At 43.0% G+C, this 18911-nt stretch overlaps 1 protein-coding gene across 4 annotated transcripts in view; it reads right to left on the reverse strand.

Annotated features, from left to right (window-relative positions):
- Nucleotides 1-18911, reverse strand: part of LOC120562122 (vacuolar protein sorting-associated protein 13B) — a 380029-nt gene that overhangs the window by 83076 nt on the left and 278042 nt on the right. For all 4 annotated transcript variants that reach the window (XM_039805631.1, XM_039805634.1, XM_039805630.1 and 1 more), the window contains 3 exons: nucleotides 11630-11832; nucleotides 9620-9839; nucleotides 6046-6230 (listed from right to left, as the gene is read on the reverse strand). In XM_039805631.1, the coding sequence (XP_039661565.1) occupies nucleotides 6046-6230; nucleotides 9620-9839; nucleotides 11630-11832 (608 nt within the window). The remainder of the gene's footprint in view (nucleotides 1-6045; nucleotides 6231-9619; nucleotides 9840-11629; nucleotides 11833-18911) is intronic.

Consider the following 18911-nt stretch of genomic DNA (forward strand, 5'->3'; position numbering starts at 1 on the left):
GAGCCATAACGTGAGGTACAAGGTAATGGAGCCTTTTATACATTGTCCTGTTTCTTTAGAATTAAACAATGGACAAATAGAGTCTTTAAACGCTTCAGATGTAAAGTTATTCGCAGTCAAGTGACGTAAAAAAAAAATGGCGGTCAGTGGAATGCTAACAAGAGGTGATACCTTTGTAGCAACAAAATGGCGCCATCGGAGGTTCGCGTTCAGAAGCGAAGCTTACCCCCTTGGTTATAGTCAGGGTTATGGTGAGGGTTAGCTGCCTGTAAGGCGAGGTTGGGGGCTTAAAACACCATCGAGCCCACCGTGCACACAGCGTCTGTCTCCATCAAGCAGGGAAGACGGCTGGCAAAATTCACAAGTTCACGAAAGGTTGGTATCTATCCGGTGAACACCTTTAAGCCTGGTTCACACGGGACGATTTTAAAATTGTCGGCCGATTTTCCAATCCAGACCCCACACACGGTGATAAAAAATCACGGGTCTAACAGTTTTGGTCGTACAGTGTGTGGTGCGCAGCACACGGCAAAATCAACAAATCACACACGAACCGATTTGACTCCCGAGCATTCCCAGGTCAGACGGGAAATCTCGCAAAATCCCTCGAGATCAAACGTGACTTCAGAGTAAACAATCATTGCGGACGAAGAGGATGCAGTGGCGATAGTTTGTAGTGTGTTTTTAACCGAAAAGAAATGTTATCAAAAGAAAAGGCGATGGTCAAAGAAGACAACGCGAGCATGGACTATACTTGCTACATCATGATATGGAGGTGATTTGTTTTTTTCTCATAGAAATGTCGTTAGGTATTACACAGATTAATAAATTCGTTTCCATGTACTCTGGTGGACTGCAGTTGTGGATGTAGTTATGCCCATCGACTTTATTTATTTTACACAGGCTGCATGCTCGTTTGTCCCCGGGGGACACCACACACGAGGAGAAATCGGGCCAAATAAATCCAACATGTTGGATATCCCCGATTTGAGATCGGAGCGGCCCCGACGTCCTTCCGAGCAGACGAGAACAGTCTTAACACACCACACACGGCAGGAATATCTGATCAGATTATTTCACGATAATCGGAGCATCCTTAAGATTGTCGGGAGGGGTGAATCGGGGCTAAAATCGGCCTAATTATCCTGTCATCTGTACCAGGCTTTACACAATTACACATTCACCATCCCCGATCCGACCCTTAGCAAACAAGCGATTGCGCCTGCTTTAGAAAGTTAACTAGTCGCAAGTTTGCGGTAAAATGCAGTTGGGTTGTCGAGGTCAAAACACTATATGTAGCAGCTGTGAATCAAATAAACGTATTATAAATAATGTTATGTCATTTTTTACTCTTACACTGAATGTTTGCTGCTTCAATCCAGATGAGTATTGAAAAGTATTTTCCGCGACTGAAAAAGGCCCGTGGTGAGGATGAGGACCAGCCTGAACCAGAGGTATCAGTCTGAAACAGAGCTCAACAGTCCCGCCAGTGGAATTAGTTATGGTATTAATTTGTTTACAATATTTTCAGGCTTCAACCAGTGAAAGACAGTCAGGGAGAGAAAGAGATAGATTCGTTAGGACAGCATCCAACAGCGTGATCCTCCTCAGTTTTTGATACTTATTGTTACGACAACACCCCCCCCGTCCCCCCACCACCACAAACTGCTTTCTAATCTGTGGGAAACACTGTACATGACACTGTTTTTAGCAGTGTAGACAACATGCATCACAGTAGCTTTCAACAATGGATTTAAACCAGCTTAGCGAATACACTTTGTAAACAATGTTTTTTATTAATGTACATAACACTACCTTTGTTCACATGCTCACTGCTATAGCCGTCCAAGTGTCCTATTACAAACATGTCTGCTGCAGCATTTACATGGGTGTCACAGAATTAGGGAAACGCACTACTACTTTTCATTTTTAAACAGGGTTGTGAAACAAAAACAATCTCCGTTCACACAAACGTTTAGGCTCCGTATCAGAAATGATTTCGTCCATATTAACACGTCTGGAAACGCATACCACATAACCATTCACATACATTGGCATGCAGGTGTCAGTGTAAACAGATGATCTAACTTTACTCTGGGGTTGAAAATCATGTATAAGTTGAAAATACAGAAAATACTTTGGATAAAGAACAACAATGGTGAAAAGTAAGACCAGGGATTTATTTGCCTGGACAGACTACAATGTGAAACTGTTACTGAAATGTATGTAAGCCTACCTAACCAATAATAGTCCGTTCCATGTACCTCGGAACTCGGAAGCCGAAGCTGGGAATGACTAGCCTGGGAAAACCCTGACGAACTTCCGGCAAATTTGACATTTGCTCTGCAAGTCAGTCTGGCCAAGAGCCCATTCAAGCTCATTTCCAATTTTTCCAAATCGAGGCACCAATCACAACCGTTGAGGCGGGCTTTACACGATGAGGATAGCGCAGCTATCTACGCTGCTACGTCACTCGGATCGTTGGTCTGATTGGTTGAAGGACTATCCAATTGCGCCCAGAGGCATTTGTCCTTTGACTCTTTGGAAATGGGCTGTGATGCCCAGACCCTTCTCAGTTACAACTGAGAAGGGTCTGGTGTCAACCAGGCTAGGGAATGACATCACACCCGAGTTGAATGCGTTCCTTTTACAAGTCGGATTTTCATTGTTTACATTAGCTCTAGCCAGGTTAGCTATTGTTAGCAATGCCAGTTAAGAAAAACGCATTAAGCAGTTTTTTGTGCATAAAACAGTGTGACAACATATTCACAGATAGAAGATGGACAGCACTGCGTGTACGACTGATTTAGTGAGACACAAATAACACAGAAGTGCTAATAACTGCATGTTACTAAGGCTTTCACAACTGTTGATGCACGGAGCAGCCGTGTTGGATTTTTTAAGCTTGGGGTACTTGGTGGTTGCCCAAGTTCCAAGCTTGGAAATCCGAGGTCAGGGGGCGTGTTTGCGACTTTGACTTCGGAAAATCCGACTTCCGAGTACAAATGGAACGCACTGTAAGACCGACGTGAGTGTCCGTTTCTGCCCGTCCAGACTACAACGCAACCTGGGAGTTTTCAAACCTAAACTGGGTCAGCAGCGTTTTGAACTGCCTCACTCCTGTTCAGTGGTTTCTATGCAAGTCCCATTTCTCTTTCAAATAGATGCTAGCTAAGTCTGCACAACTGTGTAAACAACTGTCTCAGCCATCAATTACAATGGCTCCCTTTTAAATACTTAGCATTTATTGCTCGCTTGTCTCTATAGACAGAGTATCTCTGTGTACATGAAGAAATTCAGTAACAGTCGGGTGCCCGGAGCCCTCCTCTTTTCACCACTTCCCCCACGGACGTCTCATCACCTGATTCCTTTTAACAGACTTGTCAGAAGAGACGGGACCATGCCAGAAGGACATGAGGAGTGGAGCAGAAGATGTGGAAACCACATGTTCATCAACCACTGGTTGCACGTCTCCTGCTGTGTAATACACACTTACACAAATATGTCCGCAGAGACAGGCCTCCATTTTTATACACAAACATCTATAGAAGTACAGATGCAGTAATAAATGCATGCACCCAACCATCTCCGCCACTGTCCAAGTAGCCTACATGACAGGTTGTGAATACATGTGAATCATGTAAACATGACATGTTGGAATATAGATTGCTGCATCTCCTGTCAGACCTTCATCAGCCCCTCGTTTCATCAGCTGGTGAAGAATCATCTCTCTCCCCCGGACTAGAGAGTGTGTGTATTTTCACACAGAGGCAGACACCACCTCCATCTGTGATCATCTATCTTCATCCTTCTTGACCCTCCTCTTACTCCATCTGTGATCCTCTCTCGCTCTTTCCACTCCCATTAAGCAGCCTCTCCCTATACAAGCTCTGTCTCTCACTGTCTCTTCCTCTAACCCTCCCTCATCCACACACATCAGCTCCCTCTGTTCTCTACTGTAACTCAATATGTGGCCAATCAGCGAGAGGCTTTGGAGTTTTGCTCATTACAGACTTTACAGCTGCGGGGCCTCACTGGGAAGCCAGACATCTGCAGCACCTTCCAATATCTTGTCTCTCCTGGGCCGACATAAACAGACATCTGCAGTGTAGGTGAAAAGGATTGTGGGAGTCCAGGAAAGAATCTGAGAGATAAAGGGAGGCTATGGGAAGATGAGAAATGTCAGCTGCAGATGGAGGAAAGAAGCAGAAAGAAAAGGAAAAGGGAAGGTAACCTGACCCCAAGCCTTAAAAAATGTAATTAAAAAGTCCTTATAAATGGGCTGGGAATGTAATCAAATTTGCTACTGTCATTCATTCAGGATAATATAATAACATGACATTATAACTCTATATTATACACACATATATGCATAGGTATATGTATAAACATCATTAGTGAATGTTATGTTTTACCAACCAGATTTTATACCATTTATGAAGTCATTCTTACCAGGTAATTGCAATAATGTAATGTGGGAGCAATATTTGTGAATTTATTATCAATGTGTTTTAGCCATCCTTGCATTACATTTCACAATCAGCTGCTAAAGGACTGCTTCTCAGCTTCTGCTCCTCAGTGGTTTTTGAAGACTTGCTGCTATACAGAATTGAATTTAAAGCCACAATAACAACAGAAATTAAATATAATATCTGACTAAACATAGGTGTATAATATATATATGAGCAGGAACAATGTATTAATTCCGCAGCATGACTGGGTTCAGCTTAGCTAACCGAATGACAAAAACATGTTTTGCATATTGTATTACCAGAAATTCCATTCCTAATTGCACGGCCAATAATTAAGACACAGACGGACTGTAGCTGTAATAGTGTCAGGGAATTTGACCTAAAAATAGCATATTTCTGCTCCAGGCAAAAAGAAAGATTACGGAGGAGGATGTGAAAGAACGTGATTTGGGACCCGGCTTGCCTTCGAGGATGATAAGCTGGAAAGTGAGGCGGGGGAGAGAAAGGCAGAGGATGAGTGATAGGAGGAAAAGTGGGATGTCCTGTCCCCCACTGAGGCCTTGTAGACTCGGTAGCTGCTACAGCCTGCCAAATTATAACCTCATCTGGGGTTGGAGACACCTGGCTATTCACACCAGAGCATGCAAGATGACTTCCACAGCTGTCCGACCATGTATTACATGTTTGGAGGGACAGCAGGGTCTCTGTCATTCAATAACACATAGAGTATGGAAGTTCTCATGACTCATGTCATGGGAATTATAATGGCCCCCAGTCCAACTCTTAGACAGTTTATTTCTCTTTCATTGCAGGTGATGTTAAGCAGAGCAGTGAGAGATGAGCGGAGTTTTTCGCCTTCTTTATACAGTAGTAGCAGGACTCGTAGACCACAACACATCCTGATACAAGTAATTCATAAAACATTTGGTTTGCTTAACACGTTACCATTCCGTGCGTTCTTAAAGTTTCCATATTTATTCACAATATGATGTGTGTGTTTATATTTGGGAAGGATTTACAGAATAATGGTAGAGATGGAGGAGTTTAAAGAGAAGAGAGAGCACCTGGAAGTGTGTTTGGTACCTGTTTGTGTTGGGAGTACCACATGTACATGTACCACTATATTGGCAACGTTTCATTTATGGGATAGTTCCGTGCCGCCGGAGGTTCCGCTGAATGTCCCTCATTTCCTCGTGTGTTGTAGTTTCCTTCCTCTTTCTTTGTGCTGGCGTCCTAACCTCTGGTGGATTTGTGAGGACTATGGTTAACTGATCTCTGCAGGGTAAATCCAGACAGCTAGCTAGACTATCTGTCCAATCTGAGTTTTCTGTTGCACCACTAAAACTACTTTTGAACGTACACATGTTCCACCAAAACAAGTTCTTTCCCGAGACTATTTTGCAGTGACACCGTTGCTCTGTCCACCCAAGACGATTGTGATTGGTTTAAAGAAATGCCAATAAACCAGAGCACGTTTTTCTCCCATCGCGGAATGCTGTGTGGACTAGGCCAGACCCTCCTCCGCAGCGCTGCAATGCGAGACAAAGAGATACATGTATGTGTCAGTCTCTACCTGCAGGGCGTCCCCCAGGTCGGCAGTGCTGATCTCAGGGTCCTCTGTGGTGTTGAAGGGGACAGGAGTTATCCTGACAAAGGTAAGGACGCGGGGTTCAGGGTACCTCCACAGCATCACCCCCGGGCTCTCCTCTGTCTCGCTGTAGAACACCACCTCATGGGGTCCTGGCAGTCTCTGGGAAGCTGCCAGAAAAGAAGAATAAACTCAAATATTAGAATTACTTCACTTTACTCTGTCCATAATCTGAAAGCAATGCTCATGCTGTGCTTTACAGGGAGACATAACAAAAGAGGGAAAACATATTTTAACTATTGTGAAGCGCCTTGCGCAGGTGCCTTTAGGGCGTGTACAAATCCACTTCTGCTAGTTTAATGGCGGGAAAAAGGGTCCGTGCGCCGGGCACATGGTTCTAAAGGGTTGTACTTAGTGTCTTCATTAATCATAGGTGTGTTTTGGGCGTAACATATAATAAACCAATCAGAGATCATCTCCCATTTCCTTTAAAAGCCAGGCGCGTTTGGACCTTGGAGCATTGCTGTTATGATGGAGGATTTGCTAAGCAGGAAGGAGAGATGTTCAGGAGAAGAAAGTGATCTGCTCGTGTGTGAAGTGAAAGCGCCCGAGCAGATCATTTATAGCACGAGCACTATGCCACCAAAACTCTTCACGAGGTGAAGCAGGCGTTAAAATAACAATGGAATGCTGCGTTATTGACTTTAGACCAGGTTTTAGTTGGTCAATAGTGCCATCACTTTCCGAAATTGACAACTGCGTTGGTCTTAAACTAGCAAAGACAGCTTTGCAGGATAGGGCCCATAGTGTAAGTAAGAGAATAAGAAAATGGGGTGAGGAGAATAGTTGAAAGGTAACAAAGAAAAGAGGAGAAAAAGATTAAACAGGAATGCTGACCCGACAGATAAAAAACAATGTGACTGGAAAGCAGAGGATGAACTGGAAGGAATCCATGTATTTTATATTTTAAGATACAGTAGATTACTAGTTTCCCACGCGTCACTCTTCTGGTATCATACAGAACTTCTTCACAAGATTTCAGAACAAAAAGCCCGTTTAAAGGCTTAACTGGCGTCCTTGAACATTCACAGATGCATGCTGAAGAAACAAACACGCAGAGGTTGAAAAAGTGGGATGAAAATTCTCATGAATAATGTGAAAATTCACATTAAGTTCCAATATGGGATGCATTGTATCATTCTTTTCCCATTATGAAATTCGCCGAATGTGGCAAAGAAAACAAAAACAAAAAACAATGTAACTTTGACTTGCATATATATTTGTTGCTGCGTTGTTATTTCTACTATGGAATCCAAACTTTCCAAAACAATATCTCTCTTAATAGAGCACGGTGGATGTTTCCACGCTTTCAGAATGTTTATATGAGTAAGATGCCGTCTATAAACAAAGTGGCTGAGTAAACATTTTTGCTATTGAGTAAACAGCCATTGATTGAACCATGCCAAGCACCTGCAAAAGCTGGATAACTCTGGATCTAAACTTCTGAGTGGTGTTTGACTTAAGTCGTGGCTGCTGTTTGGGATTCAAGTCCTTTGGAAAAATGTTTATTTGAAAAAAACAGTCAAGCAGAGAACTGCTGCTTTGCTTGGCCCCTGGAGGTCCAAACACTGAGAGTCTCTTTCCAGAAAACACATTTCAAGGGGCAGCGAAATCTGTCTGGGGCTAATTTTTCCTTTTATGTGAAGCGGTGAGCTGCCCACTTGAAGGTAGACAGCGTATTGTTCTTATGCGAAACGGTGGATGAAAGAAAAACAGACACTTTCATGAGGTTTTGCTTTGATTCGAGTTAGCTTGAAAAGTGAGAGGCAGGGACAGAGACTCACTCTACCCTTCTCTGCATCCATCTTTCATCTCCTCCTCTGTCCATCTATTCCATCCATCCCTGTGTCGGGCCCATGGGGGCCACTCGCTGTTCGCTGTACCCCGGGGCCCGGGTTTCTCTTTCTGTTGACAACATGTTGCAGACAGATTGTGCTCTGTGTTCAAGTTCACTACTGTACGTTCTGCTGTTTCAGCCAGCATATTAAATGCATCAAAGACCAGTGGAACAGTGCAACAAACAAACCCTCAACCACAGCTGACAGAGTGGACGGCTGGTCTACAGCCAGAGAGAAGTTTGATCCTCTGTGTATAATGTTCCTGTGTGTGTGTGTGTGTGTGTGTGTGTCTGCGTGCGTGCACGTAAGAGGACAGCACACACAAAGCACAAAGACGGGGAATAAACAGCATGCTACTCAGAGTGGAACCAGGCAGACATGTCCGATGAAACTTCTTTCCACAGAGGGCTTTGATCTGACTTTGATTTAAGGCGATGTGTATCTTAAGTGACATCTCACTTTGGCACAAAAGTTCCTTTTTTTCAGGAAGTACCAACTCAGTTATACGAGTTTACGAATGATTGACTATGGTTACTGTTCATCCTATGGAATTCAGGGACCAGTACTTACCACTGTGCCGTGCATTTTGAAAACCTTGTCAAGAAATAGCAGGGTAAATGTATGTCCAGGTAATATTATTTGACTCTGAGTCTTGGATAATGCTTTTCGTCTATTTGCAACTAAAAACAGCAGTGTCTTAGTCTCGAGACCACATTTTGAAGGTCTTACTCGGTCTTTTCTCCGTCTCAGCTAAAGAGGACACAGGATTTTTTTTCCAAGACTGGTCAAGACCACAACTGCCTTTTGATTATTTTATCAAGGCATTTCTCACGATACACTTAAAAGAGGTGAATGAAGAATCTTAATTTGTTTTCTGTGTTTTTTTTATGGGAATGTGGCTCTTTGAGGAGTTGCTATGGTTAGCATTTTCCACATTTTATTGTGGCATGCAGTGTGGGACTCACACTGGTCTGGTATTGGTCTTGCCCAACCCCTTTAAGCTTCCCACACATGATAGGCGTTAAAAGTGCTTTGCGCCGGCCGTTACATTGATTAACTATGGGGAGGGCGGTGGCGCCCAACTCTGCGCTGCGCTACTCCTGGTGTTGTGCACCGCTCAGACTTGCCGCTTTGCTCTGAGCTCAAAGTTCAAATTATTTAAACTTTGACCTTTTCAACTTTGACCTTTGCCGCTGACCTTTCGAAAGCGCAAGCATTGAGATAACAGCATGTTATGCGGAAAACAGCTTCCTTGCCACCCTTGATGACGAATACCTGTGCTGCACTTTCCTCTCTGCGCTTTGCTCTGCATCCTACAGAGAGCAAATCGCTTATCATGTGTAGGCGGCTTTAAAGTCTCGGTCTTGGTCTCGATACACTCTGGTCTTGGTGATGACATGGTCTTGGTTTAGGTGGTCTTTCACTACAACACTGGCAAACAGCAAGCAATCTTTAGGGAGTCTGGGCATCTAACATCTATTAACATCTATTAAGGTGCTGTTCTAAGAATGAATCACGTCACTTGACATAGGATTTCTTTAGTATAGCAGCCAATGCTTTACCTAAGGATAAGCCTGGCTACACTATCAGCCCCTCTGCACATGATCACTCAGGTGAGTGTTTATACAGTGTACACAGCTGTACACTGTATAAACACTCACCTGAGTCCTGGATGTATTGAAAATGCCCGGTACGCAGGTCATCTGAGCTGTGCTCTGTCCGGGGGGAGGGAGAGCCTGGAGAAGGAGGTGGCTGGGTGTGGCAGGCCTTGCCCTTGGAACAGCTATCAGCTGACTCTGAACCTTTCTGGAGGTTTAGGTACTCCAGTAGGTGCTCCTCCACCAGCTTCAGGCAGCTCAGATGTTCCTGTCCCCAGAAGACCTGTCGAGACAGAAGCACGGTCAAGAGTGTGGGATGGTGAAGGAGAGGAGACAGAGGCCAACAGGGAAGTCAAGATGTAGGGTTAGGGTATATTGGATGAAAGAAAAAGAGAGACAAAGGGGAAGTAAAGAAAGAAGCTAAAAACAGACTGTAATAAGGAAAAAGTGAGTGAAAGAGTGACACAGAGTCACAGCTGATGCATAAATACCTACGTTTACAATTATTTAAACACTCTTCTCAAAACAGGAAGAGAAGCAGTCGGGGTTACCCTCATCATCACCCCTTCACATCCTTTTCAACATTGCCCAACACAACCTCACATCCTCCTTACTTGGCCGCGGCATTCCCCTTCCCGTGTTCCATCAAAGCAGGTCTGCCTGGGGTTTGGACTAAGGACCAGGAATCTCTGAGTCAAAAACTCTTCACACATGGAGCTGCCGGCCTGCTACTCACTAGCTCGCAAGGGTGGGTTATGACTAAACTCTAAAAAACAGGAAAATTTGGGGATTTTTTTTTCCCCCCAGGTTTTTGGAAAGAGAGCACGACAAGAAGGAATCGGAAGGAATTCCGGCGGTTTTTGCACACCACTTGATTAAAACACCGCAAACGCCAATATTTACAGTGGGAAATGTATGATTACGTATTAAGTGTTGAGTTACGAGTCATGTTTCTGTTAATGGGCACGCAATAAAAGCATTAAGAGAACCACTGAAAATGGGGGAGGGGTAGGGGATTCCCCCTGAAAAAGTAATGTGGAATAATACATTAGTAATAATGTGTTCAGTTAGTTACATTGAAAAGGGACTTTTCAGTGTGGACATTATGTAACTTTGCACAGGAAAAAAGGCACACATAAGATATAACACCCTCCCCCCTTAAAATAGCCTTTTAATATCCCACCACTTCACCGGCAGATGGGACTCAAATCTACAGTGGAGTTACAGCATGCAATTCCTACTGTCATATCACTTCAGCTGAGTTAAAGAGGAACAGCAGATTTAGGATGAGTGGGATGAGCTGTGTCTGTGGGTGTCAGCTCATGAATACTGGAAGGATTCATTTGGAAACCAAAAGCACTCAAGGCGACCAGTGGTGGAATGTAGCTAAGTACTTGTACTTTACTTGAGTCTTTTCTTTTCATGCCACTTCTACTCCCCTACATTTATAGAGAGAAATATGCTGAAGGAAGCTGAAGACATGAAACGGGGGGGGGGGCCAGCAAAGGGCCAGCAAAGGGCCGCAGGTTTTTCTTTAGTTACTAGTGACTTTACACATTAAGAGTTTTTTGCACAAAAACCATATGAAGTTTATAAAAATTATGAAAAAATTATTATGATTAGACGATTAAACCCTTAGTTGATCGACAGAATTGTTTTGATCGTTTCCAGTTTTTGAGGGATTTTCCGCATTGAGTACTTTTACTTTAAATACTTTAAGTCCATTTTCCTGATGATACTTACATACTTTAACTGAGGTAACATTTTCAATGCAGGACTTTTACTTGTTACAGTGTGGTATTATTAATTTTATGTAAGTAAAGGATTTAAATACTTCTTCCACCCATGTGACGTTTAGGTGGGCAGCAGCATGGCCTCTTGATTCCAGGCTATTCTCTAACTGGAAGAGCCTTGTTCAAGCCCTCAGGTTTAAGCGTCCATGAGCAAGACACTTCACTCTAACCAGGTGTAGAGGTGCTGATCTGACCCTGGCCTCTAGAAACTGTAGCTGTGCAGGGGATAAAACTAGTGACTGAGGGTGCTGAATTGATGTCACGGGTATACAGTACAAACCTGCAGCAGGCCTCCCTTCAGGTCCAGCAGCAGTTTAGGGGGGCCGGGCTCAGGTCCGGGGCTGCCGCTGTGCCGACACCACCGAGCCTCCAGGGAGGTGCTGCAGGAGAACGGCCCCAGCAGGAGACGGCTTCGGTCCTTCAGCCCTGTTCTCACCAACAAATCTTGCAGCTCCAGCTGCAACGACGCAGCCTGAACGGCATCTAGGAAGAGAGGAGGAGTAGCAATGAATGGCATGTAGAGCACGGGGGGTGGGGGTGGGGGGACTACAGAGGGAAGGTAAATGATATGTCAAAAAAATATTTGGACTATGATGAGGAAAAATGTCTTGTCAGTGGTTTGTGGATAAAAGTAGGAGCAGTCACTAATTTATTGATTACACATTGGGGAAAAAAAGGAGGAAAGAGGGTTCAAATAGATGGGGAATGTCTAAAATAAATACTAATTTCACAGTGAAATATTGATATCTCTAATTATGTATAAAAACTAACACAGCTCATTGATACAAGTGCAACCAAGCCAGATGAAACTGAAACGCATACACAATTCAACCTCAAAATTCAGTTGCACGAATGCTTGCCTCTGTTTTCTTTATACTAAGCTCAATTACAACAGTCTGTCTATGTAGTAGCAAAACATACAGTACAATCACACCAACCACATCACTGGCCTCTAAACTATCCCACTCATTTGATGTTATTAACAAAACACTTGCCTCTGAAAGAGGGGGGCATGATTGTTCCTCTTTAACAATTACGTGCAAACTATAGTATACTGTATGTCCCTGCCTTTGTTTCTGAATCTATGGAATGATGACAAAAAAAAGTACAAGTTTGCTCAATTTAAGTGGACTGTTATGCACTAACGGAAGTTATTTATTAGACTGGGTACAGGTTGCCAGAGTGAAGAAAATTGACCAATATTTGGTTCTGAGGCTAAAAACGTACAACATGCAACCATCAGTTAATAGAAAGAGCAGACGTGACTCCTGTCTGTCTCGGAACCGAGGTGTTCTGGGGTCTTGGTTACACTAATTAGAACCTGTATGGATTCAAGTTCTGTGATCTGGTAAACTTTTTCTTTTAGTGATCTGGTAAACTAAAAGGTTTAGCAGACAGGATGACATGGAGAAAACCCTGACGGGACCCAGACAGAGAAGCCAAACACCCACTCATCCTGAAAGAACCAAAAGTAGCAAAAGCCCCAACTTAATAAGGACAGCATTCTCTGTCCTTTCCATTAAAACAGAGATGTGTCACTGTGGTCACAGGCTGTATTGAACATGGTCTTTTGGTCCCATAAATCAGCGGACTGAAACCCTTTCTACTAGTCGTTGACATGGGAGGGCTGATCTGGTCAGTTAAAGCTACATCAGCAGCAGCAGCAGCAGCCCACTTGGAAACCTCAAACCTACATGACTAATAACGTCCTGAGAAGTGGCTCTTTAAAATTGCTTTTTTAACTCCAGAAATTCTCACTCCAGTCTGGCTGTTGGTCTGGGAAAGTAAAACAAAGTAGCGACACACCTGTTTCAGTCCCTAACTATAAGTATTGTATTACTGTTCCTATTAAACAGCTGTTTTTTGTAAACGCTTTAACAAGCAGAGGCATCTCTATAATACAACAAAGGGTAACCTTTTGTAAAACTGAAAATTAACACCCAGAAGTTATTATATGAAACTAGCTTGTCCTTAAATAACTCTTCATACAATATAATTTTTATTTATAATATAAACACCTGACACCCCAGTTATATAAATATAGCAAATCCATGGTATCCATGTTAGTGCTTTTACATATGTATAAATATTTTGTTTATGTGTCAGTTCTTTGAGGAAAGGCTTTGACCACAGTGCGCTTGGGGTTCACTTGGGGTAAACCAGGATGGAAGAGATGGAAAGGCATAAGAAGGGAGTGGGGGAGGAGTTGATTAATGAGGAGACAAATAGATAGAGACAAGGAGGGAGGGAGCGAGACAGAACCAGAGGGTGTGAGAGTGAGAGAGGATTTGATGAAGATATTTCAAGCAGGCACCCTCACATCTTTCCAGGCTTGGTAAACTGACTAAGGAACATTTTATTCAACATTAGAGCGCAATAACACAACAGGGGGGTTTGAATGAAAGAGGGCTTCTCTTGAATAAATCATTCTGGGGGGGAAATATTATACCGGGATGACTCATTTCTCTCAGGAAAGACATTGTTGATGCAAGTTGGCAGTTTACCTGCTAATATTTTCTAGTGTTGTAGTGCAGAGAGAGCTGTTCGAGATTACTTACTGAACTGTGGACATCAGGTTTATTTTCATGGCTAGGATTTATTAGACAGCATGAGGGAACTCCCAAACTGGCTTGGTAAATGGAGGATCTTTCATTCACACACGTATAAAAGGAGACACAAGCAAATGTACATAGACACACACTGGAAACAAATGCCCGCATATATGCAGATTTGAATGCATATGCACAACCATGCACACCCAGGTGAACAAATGGAAACAAATACACCCAGACACACATTTGCGCACACACGTACAATGTGTATCAAAGTATTCTCTCCAGTCTCACCATGCGTCATTTACAGCCCAGTTGACCGCAGCATCCTGGTGCTAAAGCCAGCAGCCAGCACTCTTAATAATCAACCTAATTGGGAGTGGTTTTAATGAGGGGAATCCCTTTCTTTCTTCATCTCTAAACTCCATTCTTCCATCCAGGCTGAATAATAGTCAAAGGCACATTTCTCCATGCTCTCTCCATCCCTGCTTTTGCCCTGTATTGCCATAGTACTACTATTTAGGTTGGTTTCCAGAGATGTGTCAGCAGACGGCCCAAAGACATTACACTGCTCAGCTGTGAAGTACTGCCATAAGAAGGGAGGGGTGGAGGGAATGTTAAAGGGGAAAAAAAAGAGCTGGGAAAGTATTGGAGGATGAGGCAGGTGGTACCTGCGTTCACTGGAATAGAGTATTTCAACATATTTGCAGATGATGGGTAAAGCCACATGAAGCAAGAGACGAAGAGAGAGAGAGATGGAAGAAATAACAAATAACATGGACGCAGATAAAAGAAAAAACAAAAAGAGCATAAGATTGACGGGAAGAAAATAAAGCAGCAGCAGCCTTAGACACAGTTGCAGTAAGAGAGATGATAAATACTGGAGGCCAGTGTGGAGACAGTTATCCGATCAGCACTTCATACGGCTCTGCACTGTACAAGACAAACACAGATACACATGTGCACACATGCCCCAGAAATACAAAGACCTTTCACAGACACCAATCACTATAGCATGACATAGGGATGAACAATAACATTGTTTTATGCCACTGAGACATACACTCACACGCAGAAAGACATGGGAGCAAATATTTGAGGTGGCTACACTATGTGTTTGGGGTTCAGTTGACTGGCTCAGATGGCGCTGAAGGAAATAGATCCTTGCATATGAAAATGGCAATGGCATAAACACACACACACACACACACACACACACACACACACACACACACACACACACACACACACACACACACACACACACACACACACACACTCTGTTTTTCTAAATAGTTAATTAAATAATCCTTTAACACTATTTGTTAGCCATAAGTAAGCAAGTACAAAGTAGTAGTAGTACAAATAATATCTGCCCATAACTGCAGCCAAAGAGCAGTACATGGAAAGCACTTCAGTGTACCAATCTATGCACAATATTTAAACAGCCAAAGTGGGTGGTGGGGAATATAGGCTGGATGGAAATCTTCCTAAAGTGAAATACATTTCTGGCAAACGCTTGGGTAAGATTAGATAGAATCGGAGACATTGATTTACCGTGTCGGTTTCTCCCTGGCAGCCGTTATCTGACCACTGCCTGGCTGATTTATACCCCGGGATGCACTGGTATCAATTAGAAGAAACCTAAAGGAGTCATTACCTAACTAGCAGAGGCCCCCGAAGACTGTCTGGGATGGTAAGAGTAATAGAAGTAATATACTGTCACTCACCACAGAAATACACTATACCTCACCACAAGACCACTATAGGACACTAGAGGAAACTGGTTTCGTAGCAGGGGGACACCGTCGGCCAAAATGGCATAATGCTGGGAGCTGTGCGTCATTCCAAGCCGTTACACAGTAACTGATGAGTGTTGATAAGTTACATATGGGTTCCATGACAGTTGCAACACATTAGCAAACACAGCAAGCTATGTATGGTAGATGGGTTTTCACTTCTTAATAATTCACTCTACATGAGATCTCATCATAGGAAGACATGTATGAAGATAATGCTCCAAGTAGAGCGATCTTATTCCCACAATTGGAATTTTCACAGTATGCCATTCTGCTACCCAACTTAAGCCTGATGGGTGCTGACAAATTATCGGGTTTTAGGTCGAATTTGGGCCATTTCATTTAATACAGCTTCAGGCTCGGTATGGTTTTGGTTTTGGTAATTTTCAAATGTAATTTAATAAGGAATCAGTCTCTTTTGCTCTGGCTGCTCCAACGGTCTGTGTCTGTGTGAACATGTGTCTGTGGGATGTGTTGCGACATGCAGTGCCCAGCGGGAAAAGTCACAGAAACAGCAAAACTAGTTGTTATTTGTTACATTAACCTGGCAAACTAACGCTCCATACCTGATAAAATCAAGTACAATGTTGCTAAAGGGGGGCTTCTTAAAATCTCCACTGATTCAGGACAAACTTCTTTATTATTGAACCTTATGCCCTTAAATAACCTATGATTGTGCTTGCACATAGTTTTGTTCTGGATTATGACTGTTTAAGATACCAGCCATGTTAAGGCAGATAGTTTCGGCTGCAATTTGTGTCATCTTTTTTCTACTAACATCAGTGTTGGGAGTAACGTGTTACAAAAGTAACGCAATTACAGTAATGTATTCCTTTTTGCTGTAACGCAGTAACATAACGCATTACTAATAACATGTCGGTAATATTATACCCGTTACTATCTCAGTAACGCATTTTAACCCGACATTTAGTGGCGGTTTTGTTTTTTTAAGAATTGACCAACACGAGAAACATTTCGGCACAGAGAAAAAAAGCCGTGAGTGTTATTTCCTGTTGCTGTATTCGGTGGTTGAGATGACTGCAGAGACGGATACATTTATGACATGGACATTATTACGCTGCGTTGAAGTGAGCTGTCCCGTCACTGTTCCCGTGGTCAGAGCCAGAACCAGAGACGGTAGGCTAGGGACATCTGGGTCCTTTTCCTTTTGTAAGCCACTTGCGTTTTGTGCTGGTTGGCCGCGAGGCCTTTGTCTGTGTAGGTTAATATTATGACCGTTCCCAGGCCAGTTATTTTTTATTTGTGAGAAAGTAGAAATAACATCATATAATGTTGGGTCTGTTTAGTTTCAGGTCTAAAATGGGGCACTAAGAGCTGGGCTCAGTTGGACCAGGTCTTATATTGGGTACGTGGTGGGTTCAGGTCTCAGTTTCATGCCTGTGTTGACCTCTAGCTCCTGTATCAAGGCATGCATCATAGACATGCTAAACAATTAGAAAAACAAGTAGATTTTAGCAGAAATGCTCCTTTTGAAACTAATCTATAGAGATTTCACAAGGAGATAAGTTCAAGTTTTTAAGATCACATATTGAATTGAGCCCACTACTGAGAGCTGGCAAGCACATTTTAATAACCGTCGGGTCTTAGTGCTTGTTGCAAGTAAAGCTAGTATTATACGGGATATGTACTAGAGCTAAAAGTACATTAATCAATCAGTTGATTGATTGAAAAATAATGGGCAACTATTTTGATAATTAATCCTTAAAGTCATTTTTCAATCAACTATGGCATTCTGCACATTCTCCTCCAAATTGTGAATATTTGCAGCATTTCTTGGCTTTATGTGAGAGTATATTGAATAGGTTTTGGAGAAATGGATGGACACAGCATGCAATCTGATGAGGTCACCTTGGCCTGTAGGAAATTGTGACGAAAGGTTTTCACTATATAAAAAGTATTTATCATATTGATCGCTAGTTAAAGTAATTGTTTTTTGCAGCCCTGACATTGTACCACTGTTGTGATTAGAGTATGGTCGGTTGGTTCAACAAGGCTCCATGCTGAGAGCCACCAATGTTCCACAAAATATGAGTTCTCAACATTTAACAAAGACTACTGTTCAACAAAGACTGCAAACTCTTGTTGGTCTCTGATATTCAACTACCACAATCTCACAGCTTTCTTACACTTCATGTCTCTAACCAACTAACAACACATCTTGATCTTGACTCTGCAGCCGTGTGTGTGTGTGTGTGTGTGTGTGTGTGTGTCAAACACCTTGCCGCCCCCCCCCCCCATGTCTTCTCTGTGATACATTTCTATTATTAATGCATTGAAAACAATTTATTAGTTGGGTTAACTTGCCAAATCACAGCAGGGTGTATTTCCAAATATAAATCTCTTCATGTTTGGCTTTTCCCATGTCTGCTTTTCCCTGACTATTGAAACAGAAATAATATGATAAATGGAAAAGAGTGGCTTTCTTTCAGCAGAGTAAACAAACTGACATGATCGTAACTCAAGAGATTGGCCAGGGAAACAAAATAAAACTTAGAAAAAAAAATCAAGAGACAAATAAATAATGGGTAGCTTTCACGTTGTTCTACGAACAGAAGTTTTCCTTTACAAGTGAGCTGGAGTAAATCACCGTGAAGAAGCAGGGGGTCCGCAGAGGCAAAGGACCGAGGAGAAAGCTTTGTGTGTGTGTGTGTATATATGTTGTTGCATGCATATGAAAAAGTGCGCACTAGTAACAGGGGATGTCGATACGTATGTGTGTGTTCTTAGGAAATCGGGGGCACTCTATGGGCAGTCTGATGGAGAGCTGAGAGATTAGGGAGGGTCTTGTTTCATGGACCTTAAGACATATGTTCTCTCTCTCAGGCCGCCCCCCCCTCCTTTCTTTCATTGAACTATAAATGCCCCCCTACCTTGGGGAGTGGTGAGCCGTGGACGGAGGGAGGAATGTGGGGCTTCCACTTGCTTTTCATTAACACAGGATCTGGTAACACACCTCACTGTCAACCTAATCCCCTCTCTTTCCATCTTGTCCCCTGGCAGAGGGGGACTGCCATGACCAGGTACAGAGCCCCAGATGTTCCATGGATGAGGGGGGGGGGGTGGAGGACAGGGTCTTCACCCGGTTTGCAGCTATGGATGTACACTGATGAAGACAGGGTGGGGTGGGGGTGAGTGTAATGGCATATACCGAAGAGACCCCTGTTACTGCTCACACATGGTAGTCTGCCTG

Source organism: Perca fluviatilis, chromosome 7, assembly GCF_010015445.1.
Source record: "Perca fluviatilis chromosome 7, GENO_Pfluv_1.0, whole genome shotgun sequence".
Lineage (NCBI taxonomy): Eukaryota > Metazoa > Chordata > Actinopteri > Perciformes > Percidae > Perca > Perca fluviatilis.